Here is a 25,619-nt window from a genome sequence, read left to right as displayed (position 1 = left end):
GTGGGTGGGTGGGGTATCACAGCTGTTGGATCCATTAAAGGACAATTTAACCGTCTTTTTGAAGAGGAGGAGGAGGTCTGGGGGGAGCTTCATCTTACCTCCTTCTATCCTCCCCTCCCTCACACACTACAAGAGGAGCTGAGGACGGAGCTGAAAATAAAAACCAGAGCAAGAATAAATCCTCACTTCACTTTATATATGAACTAGACCAGATGTTCCCAGATGTGTGTGTAGATTTAACATATTAAAAAACATCATCTCACCTGTTCAGTGTGTGTTCTTCCGGTGAAGATGTTTTATATGATCACAGTTTGTTTCATGTGAAGTCAGAAGGATGCTCCTTTAATTCTGATTTGTCTGAAATCCTCATTTTATATTAAAAAAACAATCTGAGCTGCTCAGGTTTTATTTATTTTGTATTTATAAAACAAACTTCACAATTTTATTTATTTAAATGAAGAAAATCTTAAACACAAACAGAAAGAGTTTGGTTCAGTGAAGTCAGTCAGCAGAAAGATGAGAGCGCCACCTGCAGGACAAACTCTGAACACACATGAACCTTCATCTTAAAATGTATATTTCTGTAGCATCATAACAGTGGAGACAGTAACATTTATATTAAGTGATCGTCAGGTTCACAAATATATATGTATATAAGATAAAAGGCAAAATTATTTTCTCTCATATTTATAAACTGTCTCTAAATTTGTTTTTAATCTTATTTTTTAATCTTTATTCCCCTTTGTTCCTTGTTAATTGTAACGTTTTTATTTATTTTTTTCTGTCTTTAATGAATAAAGTTTATCAATTTATTATCTGCTGAAACAGAAAAAACTTAATGTGAAAAGGAAACTTTAAAGGAAGAGAAACATGATTTCACAATAAAATCCTTTATGAAGTGTGATGTCTTTTGCTTTATTCTGTAGTCTTTATGTGATCTATATAAAATGAATGAGTGAATTATTAGTGTCAAGATATTTCATGATGTTTATGAATCAGTGAACTGTGATCAATTCTATTGTAGATTACTTTCAGGACTCGTCTCTTTATGTCGACCGTCACCCACACGTGTGTTAAAAGTGAAACGTGTGTGTGTGCGTATTATAATATTGAATGTTCCAGCCGCTGCTGTTTGACAGCCGGTTTGATGATGACATCGTAATGTTACAAACAAGGTGTTTACACAGGTCGTCTACTTGACACACTTCATGTCATATATCATGTATATGGGAATCACTGGTTAACGTCATTCATTTTGTTCGTCTTCTTCTGTCTTTGTTGATTTGATTCTTTTGACTGTTTTTCAAAGTGAAACTTGATTTAATGATATTTTATTAGTCATCTTTATATTTACTGTAAAAAGAAAAAGAATTAGAGATAATCAGATAAAAGATAATCATCAGATCATTTTCCTTCTTTATCTCTAGTCTTACTCCTCTTTTCCTCTCTTCATTCCTTCTCCACCTCATCTTCCCTCCCTCACCTTTCTCCTTTACGTTCTCATTCCTCCTCCTTTTTTATATTTCCCCCTTCAACTCCCCTTCTCTCTCCCAGCCTCCCTTTTCTTCTCTTCCTTCTTTTCTTGTTTGTCTTTATCCTTCTCTTTTCTTCCTCCTTTATCATCTTTCCTCTTTTCTTTTCCACAATCTTCCATGTTTTTATCTCCTCCTTCAGTCTCATTCTTTTCCATCTTATCTCTACAGCTTGTTTCCTTGCTCCTCTCTTCCTGTATCGTCCCTCCCTTCTTCTCCTCTTTCCTCCCTTTCTTCCAGTCATGTTTTTCTTCTCTCCCCCTTTTTTTTCTTTCCTCCATCTCCTTCCTCAACTCATTCCCTCCTAATTTTTCCTCCTTTGTCCATTTCTTTAACTTGTAAACTTAACATTTTCTCCCCCTCCTTTCTATCCATTATTTTCTTTTCCATTACCCTTCATCTGCCCCCCTCCTCCTCTCTCCATTAGAAGAAGTGTTTCTCATGTTTTATTGATATTTATCAGCAGATGGAAGCCGAGTCCTCACAGTGTGTGTTACTGTGTATGTGTGTTTGTTTACAGGCTGAACTGTACCTCATGTTGTCCCGCGGCGTTGTGGGGTCACGTTACAGTTTGTTGTTTCAGTTTCTTTGTTTTGAGCTTCCCTTCATGTCTTTCACTTCACTCTAAAGGATCTAACACATTAGATTTAACAGATTTAACAATCTTAGAAAAGGACTGGAGATGAATTTGGGTGTTTGTAGGTGTCTAGAGGAACAGGTGAATAGTTTGTGTTGGGTGAATGTGACAAGTTTAATGCAAACAGAAAAATTATGACATAATGTCAACAGGGACCTGAAGGAAACTGGTCAAATGATCTGAAAACAACTTGTTTTCCTTTCATGTTTTTATTGAAAACCCTCAGTATTGTTTCTGTTACACCACACGAAAAGTCAAATACAGTTTGTCCCCACAGACGGGACGATGGAGGGAAACTAACAGCTGACACAGGAGTGAGCTGGGGTCAAAGGTCAAAGGCGTGGGTCAACTATCACCTTTCTGCAGAAAACAAAAACATCTGTAAAATTATTTAAGTCATTAACAAAATAAAAACAAACCTGAAACTGAGCTGAGAGTCTATTTACAATATTGCCTTAAAAACCAGTTAAAACCGACCTCAGCAGGTCTGACAGACATGACCTTTGACCTTTACACTCTTAAGAACAACACGCCACGTTAAACACATCCTAATGCCTATGTCATGTTTTTGTCTGGTTCATATTTTTATTTGAGACGTGCAGTTTGACGACGGACCCCCAGGAGTCATTCCTGAGATCCCTCACAGGCTTCCCACCCACAAACATACAAATCAAGATTAACAATTAATCTGCTGATCAGTTTTTCATTTCATTGATAAACCGTTAAGTGAAACCACAGAATTTTTGCCTGACAATTATACAATTGTCAAAATTTCGTGTGATTACTTCTCTGTTAATCAGCTGATCAGTTTGTTTCGGCTTGGAGTTCATGCTGACAGTAACCACTCGTCAGGTCTCTCTGATGAAGGACGAGGACTAATCAACATTTAAAGCCGACCAGATAACGAGTGGTCGTTCATGAGAAAACTGTGCAGTATATACACTTTTCATTTAAATGAAGTTTAACTGTATTTAGAAACATGAAAACACGATAAAATTATGACAAATCAATCTGCCCTAAAAGTCAGTTTAGTAGCTGTTCTGGAGCTTTTGATCATATCATATGATTTTCATCAGCAGATGGAGTTGGCTCAGTTGTCAGCTGATGTTGGAACTGATTATGTTAAGGCTTCCAAATTTGACCTCATGTTGAGATCATTTTGTCATCTGTTGTTTCCATTAGAGTGTTTTAAAAAATTGTATTAAAAAATCAAATTATAAAGAAATATGAGTTCAACAGCTGGAACAGTAAAAACGCTCAGACCTAAAATTGAACGTGAGCCAAATCAGAGTACCTGAACCAGAGACTCCCGGCCACGATTCAGGAGCAGAGTTTTATAAGTTAAGACCAAACGTTTGTTGTTGTCGCAGTCCAACAACTTCAGCTCGAGCGAGTTGAGTTGTTGCACAGTGAAGTATTTTTGTGTACGAAATCACACGTGGGCGTGTTTAAAAAGATGCTGTTTTTAAGAGTGTAAATGAGAGAAAAGCTAAAAGTTTACAGCAGTTTAAAGTCAGAGCTGTACAGAGTCTGCTGCTCATCAGGAACAAACCGGAGTGACCTGGAGATAAATGAGGATCTGTTTCTTTAGGTCTATTCTGTGATGATCAATATCATTTATTTCCAGCCAAGTCTTGTTTGCTGCTGTTTAATAAAGCAGGAGGAAGCAGGAAGTAAAAAGTAGAATCTGAAGCCGTGTCATGACACCTGAAACAGACGCCGCAGGTGTGTCCTGTTTCAGACTCCATCCCCTTCAAACAGGTAAACTACACTGAGAAACTCTGGAAGACACAGCTGTTGCATTCTTTAGTCCTCAATATCCCATAACCCACTGCACATCTGTCAATATGACAGTGCATTCAGGTGATCTCACCAGCTCGTTAAGTCAGAGACAGACATGACTGGGTGTTATATCCAAGGTCTAAGGGAACCCATCACAGGAAGTAAAACTGACTGTCATTGAAGAGACACATTAACCTGCTGCACTGAATCACAGCTCTTAATCACATGATGAAGATGGTACTGAAAGAGACAAACCTGAAATAAAACATCTCCTGTTTGAACTGAACCCTTGAACCTGGTGTTATTCATCTGAATTAATCTGCATTATGTTAAACTTTTCATACAGAAATTTTTTATGTTAATTTTTTGATTATTTTCTGTCGTATAGAGTTGTAAACAGTTTTCATCCCAAACAAACTGACCTCCCTGTCAGGATTCATCTAACGTTTGAGGAACTTCCTGCTGGCGAACTTGGATATTTCTGACCTGATGAGTAGACGAGGAGCACCTGAACGCACCACGTTTGTGAGTCCTTTTTAGGAGGTGGAGCCTAAAGTGTGACACAGCGGCGGCTGTCTGGACATCAGGAGGGACGGGCAGTTTGAGGACGAGCTGCTCGGTTTTACATCAAACTAAAAACAACAGCTTCTGATCAGGGACAGAAACAGGCCTCTGTTAACTCCAAAAAACAAACACATCAGAACTAATAATTCCTCCCACCCGCCCCTAATCTTCCCTGTAGAATCCCTACAATAAATCAAACACACACTGGGAATATTATTAATACGATCTCCTGTGTGGACCTGAGCGACAGCAGGTCTGCATATAGTGGAACTGTGAGACGCGGCAGAGACAGCAGAGTCAACGGGATCACTACTGATCCAGTTCAGGGACAGTTCGGACTGAAACATGACGTGGACGTGGATCCTGAACTGTTCAACACGGCGGGTGGAGACGGAAACATGGGACGTCCCTGATTGGGTGTTAGACACACTGAGGTCCTGAAGGGGGCGCTCTCCTCTCCCGTCAGAGTCCAGAGACTGATATGGCTGCAGAAAGAACCGGGTTCTTTTTAAAAAGGTGTGGATCACATTTGATGCGGATGGTGGTTTGAAGCTCAGAGGGACAAAGTGATATGATGAAGGCTCAGAGAAGCATGTGATGATGATGACTATGAAGAAGAGGAAGAAAAAGAAGAAGAAGAAGAAGAAGAAGAAGAGGAAGGTCCTGACATGAAAGGTGAGGTGAAACTCTACATCTGTACCAGGACGGCTGCAGACTTTGGTGGTTTTGAAGGTCTCCTGTCAGGCTCTTGCAGGAAGCTGTGGAGGGCTGGGACAACAGGTTCAGTCCAGTCCAGACTACAAGATCCTCAGACCAGAGTTCACATCTGAGTCCAGGATGTGTTGAGCTGTGGTGATTACAGATTATCCACAACTGGTCTGCATGATTTCAACAGTAACAACGAGACGTCTCTGTGGATCAGATTGTTCTCAAGCTGCGATCTCAGCTCACCTGTCTGGTCTAGAGTTAAAGCTGTCAAACTCTGTTGTGGACCAAACAACTGGACTGAGACCACTTGAAGGGCAGGGTCTCAGTCTGGGTCAAAGTGTACTGTAGTGGTTTTATGACAGTAGATCTGATTTTAGCATAAGTTAAAAACACAAACTCATCAATCATCTATTACTGATCTGGAGAGGTGATGTGAGGTAACTATGGTAATGCACATGTGCAGCACCACCTGAGAGCAGGAAGTTAGTTAAAACAGCCTGTGTGTCGTACTGGGACTAACAGATGGCGGAGGGTCTTGTAGTCTGGACTGGAGGCTCCTCAGGACTCCAGCTGAGAGAAGGTTCTTATAAAAAGTTCTGAGTGGGACCAGAGACCTGTCCCTCTAGTTTGTACAAATAAACCTGGTTTTGGAAGAGTGCTGTGCTTGAAAAGGTCGTCAACAGCTTCATACGAGCAGGAGAAGAAGACGATAGAGAGCCAACTGCAGAGACAGAAATCTGGTCCAGTGTGTTCTGGATCCTGGTTTTCACACCAGAACTTCTGCTAACGAGGAGCCGGTCCACACCAGGACTTCACCTTCAGAGTCAGCCATCCAGAGAACGTTGAGACGAGGATCAGAGTTCAGGATGTGGAGAGGAGACAGACTTACCGGACAGACAGAAGCTTTGATCCTGAACCAGGTTTTAAAGGGAGACGGAGTCCAGCAGGTACAGTTCTGATAAAATCTTATATATTATCTAAAATAAAGAGGTGATATTCTACCGCAGGAGGAGCTATCTGACATCACTGTTCCTGTTGCTGCTGTTGCTGTCCCTGCTGTTGTTGCCGGTTGCTGCAGTGGCAGAGGTTGTTGTCTGGCGGAGGTCGGGTCCGGAGGTGGACTGAGACGGACAGAAACAGGACAGGACGACACACGGATGGCGGTCGGCCGGAGAACTAGTCGTCTTCGTCATCGTCGTCTTCTTCACCTTCATCGTCCACGTCTCTCTTCCTCTTCTGTCCCTGGACGCCTGCCTGATCCTCTGCACCAAGAGAAAAGTCAACCAATCAGAGGAGGCCGGCAGGATTCTGACCAATCACAGCTCTTCAGTTAAAACCTCTGCATGAGTTATTTTACTAACAGGTAATAGAAACTGTCCAAGGTAAAGGATCTTTACAGAACTTCATATCATTAAGGTGAAGTTTCAGAGAGGTGATGCTACTGATTACTCAAACGGTAAAAAATATTTAAAACTATTTTATTGTCATCCATTCATGAGTCCACTAATGCATTGCTGCAAATTTTGGTCTACGGGTTTTTAAGGGTCAACCGGAACAGGTCTGAAGACCATCATGTCAAATGACTGAAACCGCCGCTCTTATGATCTGAATATCATAACACACACACTCTGAATTAAATCTTCAAAATACCCATGGTGTTTTACTCACCTTCCTCCTCCTCCTCCTCTCCATAGTCTTCCTCATCCTCATCGTCCTCCTGAAGAAGATGAAACAGTTTAACTTTTTCTCTACAGTCGGCCGAAGTTTGACACTTTTAAAATAAAAGACAGGAAGCTTGTTTCTGATTGGACGACACTAATGAAGCTCTACTACTATTAATCACGTCTATGTCACTGTGACCAGGCTGATCTCCATCAGACCGACTCTGACAGCTCGTTGTTCTTAATGTCTTTACAACAACTGTTTAGAAAAATATAAATATATTTACATGTGACAAATTATAAAAGATATAAAAAATGATGATAGAAGATATGGTGCCGTCTTGGATCAATCCAGGATTGTGCCATGAAGGTGGCAAAAACTATAGTTTATTCTCTAAATTGTAAAAGTACTTAATTATAGTTTGAGTGTAAAAAAACAAAAAAAACAAAAAACAAAGAATATTTTAATAAAATAAAAAAATATTAAAAAAAATAAATAGATAAATAAAATCAGTACTGTTAACTATTAATATTTATATTGAAATCTTGAACATTTTATTTTGAAAATAAAAAATAATAACACTTCTGCAGAGTTTCTTACAGACACTGTGCTGCCTGATTATTGTTGTCAAATTCACTAATACTAGTATATGGTTTTAATCCAAAGGAGAGAAGTCTGTTCTCAGACGCTCTACTCCCCCTGATCAGAGTCAAGTGTCAGAGGCGGCCATTTTGGTGCTGAACCTGGTCAAGAACACCACTCCTGAGGTCACACCTGAGGTCACCCCACCAAACCGGCTCAGTTCAGACCAGGCAGAGACTCATTCAAATGAACCTCCACGATGAATCACGCGAGCATCAGACTTCATGCTGTTGTTCACGTCTCGTTAACACCACACTATCAGATCATATCAACACATTTTATATCTAGAGCTGAATTCAGCCGGCATCGGGTCCTGCTCTGCTCCACATCTGTCTCCTTTTGTCAAAACATCATTACAAAGTTGATTGTGAAAAATCTGCTACAGATGGTTATGTCTGTTCTGTTTGAAGCTTATTTTGAAAAAACACTTCCCGTCTACCTGCAGGAGAACCAGTCTATAAGAAGAACTTTTAACACCTGACCGTCACCTGCTGACACTGGCTGGCGGTTTTGTCTCACCACTGTTCAGTGTCTGTTCTCTGCCTGGTTGAGCACAGGTGCATTATGGGAGGGGACGCACACCTGCGTCTGAGCCGGCTGTGGTTTGACCTGCCGGCCAAAGCCTGAGTTGCCCACCTGATTGCCACGGTTCACCTGAAAGCTCAGCCCCACCTCTCCTCCCTCTGAGCCGTCCTCGTCCTCCTCTTCATCATCCTCATCATCGTAGTCTCCGGTCGGCCCGGCCCCGTCCTCGCCGTCCTCATCTGTGAACAGAGACGATGTTCAGACCAGAGGAGATCAACAAATATCAAACAGTGACCTGCTGTAATAAACATATAGTGTCATTTAGAAAATAAATGTTCTCTCTTCTGTGGAAAAATCCATTATTGAAATCTGATTCAAACTCCTCAGCACCTGCAGGACAGGTAAGAAGGGGGGGGGGGGGGGGGGGGGCAGTCTGTGAGAAGTGATGGTGGAGGCAGTGGAGGGTGGGGTCTCATATCAATATAATGTACTTCATTTTTTTTTCTTCATACTAATCTGTTATTGGCCAAAACACAGAGGACGTACTCCCTGACCAATCAACAACCAGAACACGATACTGACATGGTCCAATGACACAGTCTCGGGCCTCGCTTCCTCAGCTCGACTCATGGCGGGTCTACGATGTGCCGTCAAACATAAGAAAGTAGAGATAAAGAGCCAACCAGTGTAAAGTCACATGGTGGGCTGGTTTTTCCTCCTGTTCTCACAAATTGTTTAATCACCAGCTGCCACTGACACAGAGACAAACAACAATATTCACACAGAGACAACGTTCACTCAGCAGTTTCTACACTAAACTCAGTGTCCCACCTTCGTCCTCGGCCTCGGAGTCTGGAGCCTCGTTGTCCTCCTGGTCGAAGCCGTCCAGGTAGGTGACCTGAGGCAGCAGCTCGAACACGCTCTCCCTGTAGTCCTCCAGGGACGTGATCTCACAGTTGAACAGGTCCAGACTCTGCAGGCTCTTCAGGTTTTGCTGAAGCAGGAAACATCAGGTTAGCGTAGTGTCAGCTACAAACAGATCCATGATGCTGAGAGAGTGTGTGTGTGTGTGTGTGTTCTCACCAGTGCCTCCACGTTGCTCAACTCTTTGATTTTGTTCCCGCTCAGGTTGAGGTAGGTCAGGTTGGGACATTTCTCTGACAGAGTCTCCAGAGAACCGGACAGGTTGTTGTCGCTCAGCTCCAACTGAGAGAGAAGAAGACACCTGTGTTATCACCTGTGGTGGATGTCACATGATCCACAATAAACTAAACAACTACATCCACACACGACTCAGGAAGACAGACTGTTAACACCACATAGAAAACAGTTCAACACCTCGATACCATGATTCAACCACCAAACAGTCAAAGTATGAAGGAAAACAGGCAGAGATAACATGGACCCGTTAATTATTATCAGAATTACACAGTTCCAGTTCCTCCAACAGTTTCAAATGGTTTCATGAACGCAGCCTGGATGAGTGGCAGAACATGGTTGGATTAAAAATTCTCAGCTCATGTGCCAGGTGAGGAGATTTCAGTCAGGTGATTGCTGCTGATGGTAAAGTCTTTTATTGTTGTATTTGACAGTTGCCACAGCAACCAGTAGACAAGCTTAAAGACAGCTGCTCATTACATTTAAGACTTTTTAATACTTTCAAAAGATCTTTATAAGGTTTTCCAGGACCTGCAGATACTGTGTGCAGAACATTCAGTGAACCAAACAGCTAAATATAACACACAACAGAAATCAGCTGACAGAAGTGAACACCGACCACACTCGGGTGTGTGTTACCTTGCGTAGTTTGGGCAGTGAGGGCAGCTTGGCCAGCGAGCTCAGACCCACGTTGACCATACTGAGGAACTCGAGCTCAGTGAACTCGTCTGTCAGACCCTCCACCTCCCCGTCTGCAGAGCGACTGTTGTCAACCACCAGCTCCGCGATCTGAGAGGACAAGGAGAACAGGAGGGGTGATGGGAAAATGAGGCACAATGTGAACCCAAGCACCACAAAAACAGAGGGAAACCCTGTTACATTTAATTCAGTTTTAACGTATGTCCTTAAAGTTGTGTGATGTTTTGTACTGATGTAACATAAAGAGGTTCCGGCTGCACCTCAGCGTGCAGACCTGTACTGTGTAATGACAGTAAAGCTGACCTTGACCTAGAAGAGCTTTAACCTGTTGTTCCTCTAACGGCCACCAGATGATAATGATAATGAAGCTTCAACCAATCAGTCGATACAAGAAATTATTCGTTAAACGTTCAATCATTTAAAAAAAACAAACAAAAAGAAACGTCTCTCCTCTGATCTGATGTCTGGTGTTCTCAGGTTTGAAGATCAGATCTCTGTAAGGTTTGACAGTACAGTGAATCTCAGACTGTTGGTCGAACAATCTGAAAACATCACTGTGGATGTAAACTGAAAGTGACTGACATTTTACAGACTTAACGACCAATTAACTGATAAATAACTATCAGATTAACCCATGATGAAAGTGATCATCAGAACTGCAACAATTATTTAAGTAATTGATCAACAAAAATTCCAAATATTTTTTCCGATGTGAAGAATTTCACAGCACAGTAAACTGAACACTGTGGTTATGGAAATAAAGCAAATAGAATAAGCTCTCTGACATTTTATAGACCAAAATAATAATTAATTAATCCAGAAATAATTGATAGATTACTGATAATGAAAGTAATTTATTCCCCTTTTCATTATCAATTAATCTACAGATTATTTTCTTGATCAGCTGATTAGTGTTTATCGTGTCTAAAAAATAATGGGAAAATTTGATGCGCTGCCTTCAGGTTTAGACCCAAAGAGTCTAAACAGATCGGGTTACTGTGACAGAAAACAGAGGAGAGGTTTAATCTGAACATTTTTACATGAAACTTGACTGAATTACATCCAATGATCAAAATGGTTTCCAGTTAATTTCCCAATGACCGACTAATCATTTAATCAACTAATTGTTTCAGCTCTAATAGAAAGTATTTATTAGGTACAGACAGACAGGCGTGAGCAGGGGTGTCTGACGGTGAGCTCCAGGTCTGTGGAGGACTTTGTTCAGACTGGTGGCTGCTTGTATTTCCCACAGTTCCTCTGGTTCCTGTGCTTATATAACCAGCAGAGTGTTAGAGTGTATCAGAGCTTCAGGCCAACAGCTCCACCATTACTACACTGTGTGTGCTGGGGGTTTAACCTACTATAATCTACATGTTGTGTGTGTGTGTTGGAGGGGGTGGGGGGTGTTCCTCTGAGCCTCTACACACACCATCTGCCGCCCCCCCCCCGCCCGCCTTCGTAAAACATGACACCAGTAAGTTGTCTGCTGGGTTAGTTTGTGATTCTTTGTTGGAGTGAATGAAGTCTGAACCGTGAGCAGGAGTGTGTGTTATTTTACTGAAGCCGGTTGGTTGGCAGTCCGGTTATATAACTCGATCACACACATTCACCGTAGAGCTCTGCCTTATAAGAAGGGACGAAAGAATCCGAATAACAACGATCAAACCCGGCATGTTACTGCGTTTACACCGTGTATGAATGAATGTGGATGGTTTAATAGCGACCACAGTGGAGCGGGCTCCGTCATGTGGAGGTCGATGTGTAAATAAAGCGACATCAGATATGGATCAGTTACGTCCATTTTACACATCCACAAACGCAGTTTCTCCTCCGCATGGTTAAACTGACGGCGGTAATCTGCCTGGGTCGGTAACGCCATTTTGAGTCGTTACGACACTGATATACGAACACCAACCCTGCGCGTTACCAGGTCATTGCGTTACAATAACGAGCCGCGGTGTAACGCGGCGATTATGAGTCGATTTAACGGTCATTGAACAAATAATCGTCATCTGTGTAATTCGGCGTCGACTCGACAGCTAATCCGCTTCTGTAACGGTAAGTCGGTAACGCGTTACTACCGAGCTCCAGATCCCCACTCAAAATGTCTGTGACCGACCTCCGTGCGCCCCGCGTCCACCACTGAGCAGGGTCGCACCAAAAATATCCACCAAAGCCTCACAAAAGACGTTAAAATCGGTCCTGAACTCAATCTAACGACGAGCAGTTTAATAAAATGTCGGTTTATACGATATTTCCGTCGAAGTTTAAGCCGTTGGAGACTTAAAATGTCCGCTCGCAGGGAACCGAGTACCCGCCGACGTCGTTGTTGTTAAGGTCGATACGCAGTGTTTGTCCGGGACCAAAGCCCGCGATGAGCTCCGAAAACTCCGACTCTGGTTACCTACTACATATAAGCATCTTTAGTTCAAGTTCCTCTTTATTGGTGCGTAGTATTCTCCGTTGAATTCTCTGAGTTGTTCCGAGCGGCCGGTGACTGATTAAAAGTTTAACTTGCATCGTCGTTATCCATGAAGGTGTTTCGGATGAACCATATACACTCGAACGGAACATAACCGATCTGTGTGTGCGTCTTAAATGTCCCAGCGATAAGAACCGTGAATTTAATGTTAGTAAACGCATTCTGGTGATATAATTTGAGCCTCTCGGAGAGAAGGGATTTCACCGGAGAGGAGGAGGAGGGGGCGGACGGACCGAGCCGCGAGATGCTTCCACATCCATCCCGGATCGGTGTTTCAACCGAGCTGCGGGCGGCTGTTGATCAAACTGTAACCTGATCGATAAGGGGTTTAAAGGACCGAATATCCCTCAGCAAAGTTTCCGTTCAGAGTGTTATCGGTGGAGGACTCCATGTGATGAGCGAGGCGGAGCAGCCAGCCAGGCTCTGGTCGCACATCACCTCCCGGGCTATTTCAGGCAACAATTAAAATGTTATTAAAACCAAAGAGACTCACCTCCGCCGGGTTTCTGCTCCGCAGCTCTAGAGTGATCCTTTTCTTCATGTCCATGTTGAAGTTTCCGTACGAGGTGATTAAAAAGCGTCGGTAAACACTTGAGAAAGTCCCGGGGATCAGAGCGGGGGCTGCTCTCCTCTGACGGCCACAGTTTGCCTACTGATCCTCCATGATACCTCCCGCCCTGCCCCCTCCGCCGCAGCCCCGCCCCCCACCGCACAGGGTTGGCCGCGTGTCTCTGCGCTGCCGCTGATTGGATGTTTGGCACGTCAATCAGGACTGATCGGCCATAATCCACAAACTGGGCGGGAATATCCCAAAAGCCACTGGCAGCTTGACAAAGCCTCATGGGAGCTGTAGTTGTTTAACACCAGAAACCTAATCGTTACAGCCGTCTCATTAATGGGCTGATACACCTAAAAAACGATGTGTTTGGGCCATTTTCTCATTGATTGACGGGAGTCTCGGCCTACTGTAACACCATCATGCTCACTTGTTCCACCTCCTCTCCACTCACTGCCTTTATTTGCAGATGATTATTATTTTTTACTATCAATGAGATTTTATCGATTGAATTACTCCATTACTTCTCTGCTCTGTTAAATGTCTGACCACTGTGAGAAAGTGTGAGAAAGTGTTACACAGATATCAGCTTATTACAGATATATCAGTCCGTGTGTAAACTGTATGTCGGCCAATCAATAACAGTAAATGTTGGTACAAGTCAAACTAGGTTTGAGGTCATTTACAAAATGTCTCCATTACAGAGCTGATCCACCAGAGAGCACTGACAAGATGAGTTTTACACTCGAAAATGACTGACTCACTTTGTATCTGGGTCAGACATCTAGTCAATCAAGTCTTTAACACCCTAGCTGGAGGGTGGCTGAGTCTGATCAATTATCAGAATGATTGCTGATTAGTTTTTCTATAGATCAACCAACCCCTTAATTGATGAACCGATTAAACTATATTAAACAGCTGTCTGTATATATGTTTTTTTTTCTGTTGTCTCACAGTTCACTTAACTAATCTGTTGGTTATGAACTGTCTTTGTATTGTTTATTATAATTATGCCTGCATTTTCTTCATACATTTGTGTTTGAGTATGATAGAAAAAATAAAAAATCTGAGTCACTGTTTTTGATTTCTTATTTAAAAAGTGGATGATTCACCTCATGTTGCAAATACATTAACAAATCTCATTTTGTCAGAAGTAACCAGTTGATTTTCTAAACAAAGAAACTACTTCGCAGTCTCAATAGTCTCACCACAAGGTCCTTTTAGTAGCTTCTCTTGAGCTTTCAACCTCTCTCTGCGGTGGAGTTTTATTGTTTTCAAGGACAAGATGAAGTTTTCACTCTAAGACACGGTGACTGATGAGAAGTTAAAGTGGAAAAAAAACACCATTTTAAACTTTTTTACTTCTAAGAAAAAAAACCCATTGAGGGAGGCAGGTGTCAAAAGGGAAAAATGAACTAGTGTTATTTCACAAATATTACATTTTTTGAATGTGCTTTTCAAAGTGTGATATCCATTCACATCCACAGTTCATTGTTTAAAAACTATTGAACACATCACACATTTTCGGACTGATATGTTCAGTGAGTGACACCTTTCAGTGCGATTACTGTTGACTTAAAGCTGATAAATTGACTTCAGGTGTGGTTGCTGGTGTTAGTTTGTCACCTGAATGCCTCGGGCAATGTTCACGTGTCACTGTGAGCAAGCTTCAAAAACACAACAGAGAGGATCTTATTCAAAAAAACAAGTGTTTATATTTCAGATTACCAATGCAGGCAGCCATCATCATCATCATCATCATCATCATCATCATGTTGAAGCATTCAGGTACAGTTAAAAAAATACAACTTTATATGTACATAGAAAAAGGTTGGCTTCGCTGAGCTTATAAAAATAACTATCATACTCAACTCAAAAATGACAGACTCATTGATCAGAGGAAGAAAGGGCAGGACAGACATCTGAGAGGATACAGGGTGGTCTAAAGAGATACCCAACATTACAATCAGCTGACAGGTAATAATCAATAACTGATTATACACCGTGGGACCCAATAGGACTGAACCAAGAGAGGAAAAACTGGGCCAACAAAAACCCCTTTAAGGACCACACTGTTGGTTTTAGATGTTTTATCTCCAACTACAGACTGTTTCGACTTCAACCTGTTTCTGCTTGTTCACTCTATAGTTTTTAAACTGATTTCCTTCCTTCCACTGATTTCAGCTCATTTCTAAAATCTACAGATGTAAAACCTGCTGTAGAGATACAATTAATCACAGTCAGTGTTTGGTCAACCTCAGTTTTGTTCTACATGTTTTAAAGCAAAAGCAAACTTTGCTGATTTTGAGACATTAAAATACAGTTGAGACTAATGTTTTGTTCAAATCTGTCACATTCAACTTTGCCTCAGATTCACTTTAAAGCTTCTGTTTCTGGTTTGGTGAAATCTATAACTGGTTCTATTGGACTGAAATGTCACAGCAGATTCATCCATTGACAGAAAAAATTATTTAGTATTATTTCTGATCTTTAAGTGACTTTTTAAAGAAATAAATGAAACACTCCCATGTTCCAGATTCAGTGAGTTCTTTATCTTATTTTATAGTGAACTGAATATTTTTAAGTTTGGTATCGTTTGATGAAAAAAAAATTTCCCCAAAATAATCAAGATGATAATCACCACATTAGCGCTGCAACAATTAGTTGATTAATCAGTCTATTAGTCAAAGACAGAGAATTGATCGGTAAATACTTGATTGTCAAAAATTCAAAAATACACTGGTTCCACCCTGTCCAACGTGAATATTATCTTTATTTAAGTTTTCATTGGTTTTAATGTCTTTAAAATTGTTATTAGTATTATAAGTAAAAATAAGATAATTGCTCCAGGTCCTGCTTCTAACATGAACATTTGCAGGTCTTGTTTGTCATCTATGATGTTGAACTAAATATATTTGGGTTCTTGAGTGAATTCTGAACTTTTTTTTTTTAAACAATTACTAAAATTTTGTGGTCTAAACAATTAATAAATCAAGAAAATAATCAATGCCCTTAAACGTAGCACAAGGTTCAGTTTTAAACACTCAACTGTATTTCTCCATCACAACTTTACCAAAAAATAAAGATGACCAATGTTTACTGTGATAATTTGATCTGCTCATAGAAACTGAAAGCTGCACAGAAGGAGAAAAGAAATCAGAAGAATCGTTGTGTGAAATGTTCAACAGGACATAAAATACACACAATATGTAGTTAAAGAGCTAAAAACATCCAGAGTCCAATTTAAAAACCAGATGAGGTCCAGAAAGATAAAACTCACCTATGCAGAGGAAAATGTTTTTTTTGTATCAGCAAACATGAATTTAAGAGTCATGGTAACACATCCGCTGATTATTAATAGGTATCCATTGAAAGAGTTGGTAATTAAACAGTGAAGTCTTGAACTGAGTGCAGCTGAAACCAACTAATCAGTCTATTGACACAACATTAATCACTGAACAATTGTTTTTCAACAAAAACATAAACATTCACATTTTCCACCATCTCAAATGTGAACATTTAGATTTTTCTCCTTATATGATATCATTATTATTATTATTTTTATATTTTGGGGTTTTGAACTGTTGGCCAAATATATGAAGACCTTCAATTGTGACAAAGTGATTTGAGGTTTTCACCATTTTCTTCCATTTTATAGACTAATTGATGGACTAATCAATAGTAAAGAATAATTGAGAATTTCAGTTCTATATGAGTTTGCTCCTGTCAGCCCTGTTAGACACTGATGAGTTAATGATGGAAAACAAAGTTGGTTTTAAAGAATAAACATCATAATTACTGAATGACTTAAAGGTTTCCATGATGGATCTGTTCAGTTCAGGTCAGAAACCTGGACTCTATCAAACTCAAAGCCAGAGATGATTTTTTTCTATATTCACACATTAGTTGGCTTGTTGAGGAGTAACTGGAAACACAACGGACAAGAGACACAGAGCGCTGTGTCCCAAAAATCTTTCCCTTTGAAAACTGCTCCACTGTCACCATTTGGCTTCACCACTTAATATGGGATTAAACAGGAAGCAAATGGGAAATCTTGTCTGGCGCTCCAAAAGAAAATCATGAGTTTGTCACATCCTGATACATGATGAAGTCACATCTGAAAACTAACGTCCAAAAACAAAAACTATACGCCAAAAAATAACAAAAAGCAGGGAAACAGTTCAGAGTGAGTTATTTTAGTGTCCAGAAACAACAGAAAAGGCTTTTTCTTTGCTTTCACAGCTCTCAGTCGTTGTCTGTATTCTTCTGAGGAAGCAAAATGGTGCAAGCTACAGCAAGGGTTGAGGAACTGGATTTCAAAACGGGCAGCGTGGTCCCAAATTATCAAGACTTAGAGTTATGAAGGCATCAGACAAACAGCTATCTTGGTTCAGCGATTTATCCAGTAAAACTGAATAAAAGAGATACAAATGGCTCTAGTTGGGATAACCATTTGTGTCCAAAACTCTGTTGAAATAAACTAAAACTCTAAATTCCTCCTGAATGTATATCACTTGTTTTAGACAAACCAGCTGCCTTCAGTTTAGTCATCCTGCCTTTGCTCCGAGTCCGATGGAGAAGCAAAATGGAGCGATAAAGCAATGTTAAGGAAACAAACAGGGCTGCATACACGGAGTACTGTCTTCCTAAACCCCATGTCATTATGTCTGATTTGGTTTGGGATCACTGATTACGAAAAACAAAAAAAACGTAAATTGTCCTTCGACTGAAGGTCCCACCTTCTCCTGAGTTTATCTTTTTCTTATTCCTCTCCATCTATTTATACCATTCATCCTGCTTCATTGACATCTGCAGCAGCCATTCTGCATCTTGCTTCAGTTAAGCATTCAGTTACAAGAACTAGTGGGAACCCAAAATGGAGTATTACTGCAGTCTACCATCATGTTTGTGTAGTCTGTTTTCACTCCAGTTTTTTCTTACTACTGTTTTGTTTTCTTGGGGAAGTAATTTTGCTTCTCCCCTCTGACATATCGTTATCAAATCTTTCAAGGATTGAAAATGGTGTGTAACTAAACTCCTCCATCATGTTTGCTTGGTATGTTTTCAGTCTTTCTTTCTGTTCATGCTGTTTGTCGTTTTGGAGAAACCACTTTGTCTCCCTTTCTGAAGTGTAGGTATCCAACCATTCAAGGATTCAAATTGGTACACAACTAAACTCCACTGTTGTGTTCGGTTTGTCCTGTATCAACCCGTCTTTCTCTTCCAACCACTTTGTCTTTTTGGGGAGGTCATTTTGCATCTCCTCTCTGACATGTTGGTATCCAATCTTTATGGGATTCAAAATGGTGCATGACTGAGATCCATCGATGTGTTTAGGCCACTGTCAGCCCGTCTTTCTCCTCCAACTGTTTTGTCTTTCTTGGTAAAGCCATTACCTTGTCTCACTGAAGTGTTAGTATCAAATCTTTCAGGGATTCAAAATGGTGCACGACTGAAATCCAACATCATGTTTGTTTAGTCTGTTTTCAGTCAGTCTGTCTTGTCCTACTGTTTTTGGGGAAGCCATTTTGTCTCTCTTCTCTGCTGTATCAAATCTTTCAGGGATTTAAAATGGTGCACACTTGAAATCGTCCTACGGTGACACAGCTCCTCCCCCTCCATCATTCTCTGTTAAATGGGATGCAAACTTGCGAGTCAAACCAACCCTCTCCTGTTATGACGTGTCTTTTTGTCGGTGTCACCCTCTCCTCACATCTCCTCCTCCTCCCTCTCTGTTAGGAGCTAACCTCCGTTGTCTCTCCTCCCGTCTCCACTAGCGTCACCTGACCCTCCTCCCCTTCCATGATGATGCCTCCATCCTGCAGCACCACCATCTCTCCCTCTTCCTCCACCACGCCAGCCGCCCCCTCCTCCTCATCCTCCTCTCCTCCCACCACCTCCTCGGGGCTGGCTGCAGCATTGGCGGCGGCCATGGCGGCAGTGTTGGTGCTGGTGCTGTTGGCCTGACTCTGGGCCATGGCCTCCAGTTTAATACGGTACTCCTCGGCCTCCTGCTCCTTACGCAGCAGCTGCTGTCGGTACTCCTGCGCCTTCCTGTTGGCCTCCTGCAGCTGCCTCTGCAACAACTCCTGCAGGACGAGGAGCAGAAGGTTATGTCACAGTCAAAGCAGCAAAGTCCAACAGGTTCATTACACAACCTTTTACACTGGAGCTGCACTATGCTTCACTTCTAGCTTTTTATAGACAAAACAATTAATCACAAAAATTATCAGCAGACCCTATGTACACTGGACTTTGGAGCTGATAACCTGATACACATCATGGGTCAATTCTATTGTTTCATGTCTGGTCACCACTGCTGCCTCTTCTCATAGTGTACTAGGGCTGATACTTTTTCCAAAGATGAAATCTGAATAAATTTGAAATGAGACATTTTGTTGAAATTAATTTGAATGCTCCCCCTCCCTGACACCCCTCACCTGGTACTATAGCTATTATCCTTGTATATCAATCTTTCTCAATCTGACTATTTGACAGTCAGAGGAGGATGTACATTCGACATCGCTCCGCTTGTCTGTGGAACCTCCACTTGTGTAAGACAGCTGCTTAGTGAGTTACTTTGGCATCTACTGTGTAGAACTCAAGCACTTCCACAGTCTGCTACTCAGATGCTATGGTGTTCTGATTGTCTGCCCAGGAAGGCTTTCCTCACTAGTGTCCTCCATTTTCATAGCAAACAACATAACCCTACTAACATAGTTTACTGATATGTCAATAGATTGAGCTGGTGATGAAGTTTTAGAGCACCCTCTGCTGGATCACAAAGCAAACTACTTCAAACAGTCTGTTATGCTTGTAGCTTGTGTAAATTTTGAATTTGATCAGGTCATTATAGATTGAATCCCGTATTCCAATAGTTAACTAATAGTACTATACTAGTATAATCATAATAATAATATTTTTACTCCACTCACCGTCTCTCCTGTATCGTTGTGGTTGTTGGTCACCTCCAGCTTCCTCTTCCTGGAGGGTGGAGGCTGAGGCTCCTCCGTCACCACCTCTTCCGTCACTGTGTTGGCTGGCACTGCCAGCACTGAAAACAAACAAACAGATTCAGAATCAAAACACTGATTTGACTCAGAAAATGTTGAGCTGAATGAAGGTTATTTGTCATACTCTGCTGTCCGTGCTGCATAGTAACAAAGAATGGCTGTGCCATCCCTCCGGTGGTCTGCAGGTTGCCGTGTTGGTCTGTTACTATGGTGATGACCCTCTGACCCCCCTCGTTGACAACAGCGGCGTGCTGGATGTTGGAGTCCAGAGCACTGGCCGCCATCGCCTCCTCGGAATCTCCTGAAACATAACATTAAAACCGTAAAATCAAATATCCACATATGTTTAACAGCTGCTAAACGCTGTGTGTCTGTGTTCCTACCTGCATTGGCCTTGTTGAGCAACTCGGCCAGGTTGACCACACCCCCCTGAATGGCAGGTATTCCCTGGATGATGAACTGAGGCTGGTTGGTGGTGGTGCTCGTCTCCACGTTCATGCTCACCTGGTTCATGTTCACCTGGTTCATGTTCACCTGGTTCTGCATACCCTCCTGCACACACAGACACACACACAAACAACAAACACACACACTTTATGGAGGTGGAGATTTCCATATGAATTCATCTAAATGTGCTTTAATGTTTTAAATGTTTTAAACACTGAAAAACTGACTTGATGTGAAAACCAAAATCAGAATGAGCTTTCAAGCTTTTATAAAGCTTTCAAATAAGCTTTTGAAGAACAGTTTTTTACTCCACTTGAGCACAAATGAAAACTACTGGATATGAACTGTGAATTTTTGATAATTTATATGTTGAATAGTTAAGACTAATTTTGTCCTCTCTGTCCCTCCCAGGTTGCTTTACAGACACAATAACAGTCACTAACAGCCCAGATGTTTGAGGTCACACCTCAGCTGTCTGCACGTTGTGTCTCACCTGCAACAGCAGCATCAACTCGGTGTTCTGGATGTCGACGGCGATGTCGAACGGCGTCTTGTCGAACTTACTGAGTGCGTGCACATCGGCTCCGTGTTTGATTAGGGTCTCGGCCACGCCATGGTGCCCGTGCTGAGCTGCCCAGTGCAGAGCTGTCATCTTCAGCATATCTTTGGCGTTGATGTCTGCACCGCTCTGCAATTACACACAGTTTTTTAAAACACAGATGCAACAATGAAAACTGTTAATCAGTCGAGTCAATTTTTAAGCAAATGTGCTAAACACTTGATGGTTGTAGCTTCTCAAATGTGAGGATTAGCTGCTCCTGGTCTTGCTCTACAGTAAACAGACTATCTTTAGATTTTGACCTACAGGCCAGACAAAAAATTAATTTGAGGACATCATCTTGGGCTCTAGGAAACTGTAATGAACATTTCTCACTGTTTTTGTTTTAAATGTTTGGCTTTTATTAACAGGTGATTACAAGCTGTAACCTGAAAAAATTAAGATTGAAGTGAATATTAATCCTGAGTACTTCTCACCCGGACCAGCAGCTCGACGATGACTGTGTGTCCCTCGGCGGCGGCCATATGCAGCGGGGTCCTGTCCACTTTAGTGCGGGCATCTCTGCTGACGCCGGCTCTCAGCAGGACGTCTGCAGTGGAGTAATGACCATGCTGAGCGGCCAGGTGGAGGGGGGACGTCCCCAACTAAAGAACACAGATATCATCTTTACTGTTATTGGGGGACACATGCTGTGACTGTACTGATCTGTTCCCTGTGGTTCCCCCTGCAGGAAGCTCTACATGTAGTAGAATACAACAGGTCTGGAAGTCAGCTCTGACCTGCTGATTCAACTCTTGATGATTCACTTTCATTGTATAAAAAACAATATTGTGGAAAGAGCTTCTCAGAATTAATCCTTGAATATAAAGTTGTCTAAACTGTAAACACAATTCCTGGCTATAAAACTAGGGACCAGTGATTTAGTTTCCTTGGCAAACTCTGGACTAAAACAATAAATACAAGATCATTCAAATAAAAATTGTGATTCATCATAAAATGGATTTTTAAGCCAGCTGTACAAAAGAACAGAGTGAAGTTGGTGTCTCACCCAGTCGGTGGTGAATGGAGCTCCGTTGGCCATCAGGTTTCTGACCTCATCATCCTGACCTTTACGAGCCGCCTCCAGCAGTCGCTTCCCCAAGTCCACCAACGACATCTAATGCACAGAGAAACAGGTGTGTGAAGGCTCGGTCACGTTATATCTCCAACATATGAGCATCCACTGTCTCAAATCTTTACAGAGTTTTTATAATGAACCGAAATCTATGTTGTTAACTGCACCTTACTACACACAATCTGTTTACAGTACAATTTATTCTACACAAACAAACATTCAAAGTCAAACAATAGCTATTACATGTACAATAGCCAAGTCTACATGTAGTGAAAGAAAACTAATTATTTTGTACCCTATTGGTACCCTAACATGTCAGGATTAATCAGTAATGAAATAAGATGCACCAAAAGCACAAATATAACAGTTACACTCACAAAATAAAAGCATCTAGTAACCAAAATAAACGTTTCCATATTTCCTGTTAGGATATATCAATAAATATTGGACATGTCCCCATCTATCTGTATCTTTTTATTGGAACGATTTGTTTATTAATTGATCAACTAATAGGTGGTTTGACAGAAAATTAATTGAAATTTGATACTTTTCTTTTTGGTACTTGACAGTAAGCTGTATTTAGGACAAAACAAAACGACTAAAGGCTTTATGTTGGTCTATGTGACATTACAAAATTAATTTCTCTGTTCGCTGTCATTTGGAGACAAAACCATTAATCGAAAAGGTAACGCACAAATTACTCAATTAAGAAAAGAAGCGTTAGTTGCAGCCTGCATCTTGTTTTTCTTTACTTTAATTAAAATTTATGAGAGTTTGTACATGTTTTAAAGCTGCAGCAGTGAAGCTGCACAACATATGACTAACACGCCTCAAAGTGCCAAAACAATGACTTCGAAGTGTCCGATAATGGATTCAAACTTGCGGATTGTTTTGGGCGCTAACATCATTAGCATCCATAAGACAAAACTAAACAAACAATAACCTTATCAATAAACAAATGGGGATTGATTTTAAACATGTAGTACTGGTATGAGTGGGCTGTCGGTGTTTCTACTGGAAACAATGGTTTTCTTTTATCGGGGAGTGGGCAAAGCTATGCAAGTTAGCACGATACTGTGTCCGATAATGGAAACCTGCTGTTAAAGAGCGCTTGTGATTGCGAAACAGGGGAGAAGGACGAGGATTTTCTCCCCGCGGCCGAGGAGCCATTTTACGCGCCTTCATGAACAGAAAAGAGTCCGCCATGTGCCACGTACCCCCGTGTCCCCTCTCCGGGCTGTTATTTTCCACCGCCACCGTTAAACACCGTAACCTCCTCCGCCTAAACATTTACAGTAACACCGACAGGAAACCGTTTGATATTAAGTTGTTGGTTTTCCGGGGGAAGTCAGAGAGAAATTTCCTATTTTACACACGGAGAAAAAACTACTTCCACATCCGGTTAACTAGCTTTCTTCAGCGCGAACCGTCAAACGGCTTACCGGAGACCTGTATGGTCACACTCCTCCGTTACTTATGGTTATTTCTGCCAGTGCTTAACGAGTGAAGGCTTAGAAAAATATCGTTTTACTCTCCGGGAGAACGGCGGGCCAGATACTCACCGTGTCCAGGTTTGTAAGGAGCCAGCTAGCGCTCCTCTCTGCTAATGTTAGCACGCTAGCCGGCTAGCCAAACAAACCGCCCTGTGTGTGGAGGTTTGTGCGCACTATAATCACTGCGGTGAGTAGAAACAGCTCAGTAATGTGCACACTTTGATTCACAAGGCGCAAATCGTGGGCATTAGGCACTGCTGCAGCTTGTCGGGGTCCTCCGGACTTGTTTACTGCGGAAAGTTACCGAGAGGCGGCCAGTACCCGCCCGGATGTTACGGGTGTAGCCTTCAAAATAAGAGCGCCAGGCGTTTTATTTATGATAAAACAGTTTGAGAGTAATATTTATAGAATTTAATTGAAATTACTGCATTACCCAGTGGAGTATTATTTTATCATTGCCCTGATAATTTTGCATATGATATCAACAGGCTTGGGCGTTTCCTCTGATAAGCAGTGAACGTGTGAACACACAGCCCGAAGATAGTTTGTCAGTTGGTATTTTATAGTGATAGTCCCGACAGGAAGTGTGGTCGTCATTACATGTTATTGACGCTACTGTTTAGCAGCTAATCATGTTAGCCGTTAGCCTGTGTGCATGCAGACTGTTAGCAAGTTAAACTAAAGCGAGTTTTACCTTCTTCTCTCGTAGATTCCCGCGACTTTACGACTCCTGACGTAAATCAGATTCTGACAGGTGTTCACCTGCCAGTGAGAAGTTTAAAAACAGATATTTTTGTGTTTTATCTGTTACAAATATGGCGGCTCCGCGACACCGGAGGTGGAAGCCAGAGTGAGCGTTAACCCCCCTGTGGGCGGGCTGTGTGAGAGCGCCGAGGAACTGACCTCAGGTCGGTTCGAACGGCTGAGCCGCCGTCAGATTGAGTCATTATAGGACAGACCGCTGACCTCATATCAGCCGGAGAGCAACGCATTCCTGCCCGCAAAGCTCAGACATCAGGTTCAGCAAAACACTGTAAATGTGTCAAACAGCCGAATTACCCTCGAATTATTAATGAAATAGCCAATAAAGTCTCCTTAACCTGTAGTTAAATTTATGGTTAAACTAAACTATATTTCAACTAAATCTATAGTATGAATGTAAACACGAACCGTGCGCTGTATATTGAGCAGAAACCTGCATTGCTTCATATATTTAACTTTGAAATTAAATATCTGCCATTTCTGTGAATCCGATGTAGAAACATTATATACTAATAATCTTGATTATTGATTATATGTATTGATTGCAGTGTGTAAGAATGCTCTTGGAATTTTTTTTTTTTTTGTATAAATGTAATGAAGCACCTTTATTGTTCAGTTTACTTGACTGACCAAAAACACGTCATGTTTGTTTATTTAATCAATTTACAATATTTGAATAAATTTTGCAGAAAACATTCTATAGCACAATAAGTCACTGTAGAAATCGTGTTATAGAGGATTTTATCCATAGTGAACATATGTAACTGCTGTATGAGTTAATACAATGTGGTTGCTACTTTCCAAATGGATAAATGTAGAATACTTGAAATAACAAAATATTTAGTGTTATAGTGGAGGATAAAAAGTAAGAAACATCTCAAGCTCAACAGCAGAATGTGTTTCTAATTAAACATGATAAAAAGCACTTATATTGTTCTAATTAATTTAATTTGAATTGTATTATTATATTTTTTGCTTCATGATATGGTTAAAATGAACAGTTGTAAATGGATTTTTCAGTCTGTGATAATGTAACTCACTCAAGATTGCAAAGATAAAATCACATTTTACAACTTGTTAATTTGCTCTGTATTTTGTATAATAATAAACAAAACAATCAAAAACTTATTTATTATGCTGAATGGTGTATTTATACACAACGTTGTTTTTTAATCTACTGTCCTTTTTACCTGCCTTTTTTCTAACAAACTAAACTTGTGTTAATTTAGGCTCTGTAATTTCATAATATTCTTCAAGTTTCCTGGGTTGGAATGTGTAATTAAG

At 41.1% G+C, this 25,619-nt stretch overlaps 2 protein-coding genes and 1 long non-coding RNA gene across 5 annotated transcripts; 1 reads left to right on the top strand and 2 right to left on the bottom strand.

Annotated features, from left to right (window-relative positions):
• Nucleotides 1–2,359: 2,359 nt before the first annotated feature.
• anp32e (acidic (leucine-rich) nuclear phosphoprotein 32 family, member E) lies at nucleotides 2,360–13,050 on the bottom strand. 3 transcript variants are annotated; one of them, XM_023401974.2, is made up of 7 exons: nucleotides 12,885–13,050; nucleotides 9,850–9,999; nucleotides 9,136–9,258; nucleotides 8,884–9,046; nucleotides 8,164–8,291; nucleotides 6,892–6,940; nucleotides 2,360–6,485 (listed from the first exon to the last, which is right to left on the bottom strand). In XM_023401974.2, exons 1-7 carry the CDS (start codon nucleotides 12,936–12,938, stop codon nucleotides 6,400–6,402), a joined length of 753 nt encoding a protein of 250 aa, XP_023257742.1. In that variant the 5' UTR covers nucleotides 12,939–13,050; the 3' UTR covers nucleotides 2,360–6,399. The 3 variants fall into 3 exon arrangements, with proteins under 3 accessions (XP_023257742.1, XP_087028955.1, XP_087028956.1); XM_087172829.1 differs by having other exon boundaries at nucleotides 8,182–8,291; XM_087172830.1 differs by having other exon boundaries at nucleotides 8,200–8,291.
• A 1,589-nt stretch (nucleotides 13,051–14,639) lies between these two features.
• Nucleotides 14,640–23,863, bottom strand: gabpb2a (GA binding protein transcription factor subunit beta 2a). Its single transcript, XM_023401971.2, has 8 exons — nucleotides 23,643–23,863; nucleotides 22,015–22,122; nucleotides 21,443–21,610; nucleotides 20,901–21,095; nucleotides 20,344–20,512; nucleotides 20,085–20,261; nucleotides 19,883–20,001; nucleotides 14,640–19,036 (listed from the first exon to the last, which is right to left on the bottom strand). Exons 2-8 carry the CDS (start codon nucleotides 22,120–22,122, stop codon nucleotides 18,683–18,685), a joined length of 1,290 nt encoding a protein of 429 aa, XP_023257739.1. The 5' UTR covers nucleotides 23,643–23,863; the 3' UTR covers nucleotides 14,640–18,682.
• On the top strand, nucleotides 23,301–25,463 carry LOC111651902 (uncharacterized). Its single transcript, XR_015436979.1, has 2 exons — nucleotides 23,301–23,651; nucleotides 24,283–25,463. It is a non-coding gene; the product is annotated as an uncharacterized LOC111651902 (long non-coding RNA).
• The last annotated feature ends 156 nt before the right edge of the window (nucleotides 25,464–25,619 follow it).

Source organism: Seriola lalandi, unplaced genomic scaffold (assembly GCF_002814215.2).
Source record: "Seriola lalandi dorsalis isolate HSWRI2012SDOR001 ecotype SW California unplaced genomic scaffold, Sedor1 jcf7180002053844, whole genome shotgun sequence".
Classification (NCBI taxonomy): domain Eukaryota; kingdom Metazoa; phylum Chordata; class Actinopteri; order Carangiformes; family Carangidae; genus Seriola; species Seriola lalandi.
This window is presented reverse-complemented; position numbering and strand designations above follow the sequence as displayed.

Coding starts and splice junctions, on each gene's coding strand:
- anp32e (XM_023401974.2), bottom strand. CDS start 12,938: ATGGACATGAAGAAAAGGATCACTCTAGAGCTGCGGAGCAGAAACCCG. Junction 10,000..12,884: donor GGAGCAGAAACCCGGCGGAG/GTGAGTCTCTTT, acceptor TTGTCCTCTCAG/ATCGCGGAGCTGGTGGTTGA. Junction 9,047..9,135: donor TGAGCAACGTGGAGGCACTG/GTGAGAACACAC, acceptor TTCCTGCTTCAG/CAAAACCTGAAGAGCCTGCA.
- gabpb2a (XM_023401971.2), bottom strand. CDS start 22,122: ATGTCGTTGGTGGACTTGGGGAAGCGACTGCTGGAGGCGGCTCGTAAA. Junction 20,513..20,900: donor AGTTGATGCTGCTGTTGCAG/GTGAGACACAAC, acceptor CTGTGTGTGCAG/GAGGGTATGCAGAACCAGGT. Junction 19,037..19,882: donor ACAACGATACAGGAGAGACG/GTGAGTGGAGTA, acceptor CTCGTCCTGCAG/GAGTTGTTGCAGAGGCAGCT.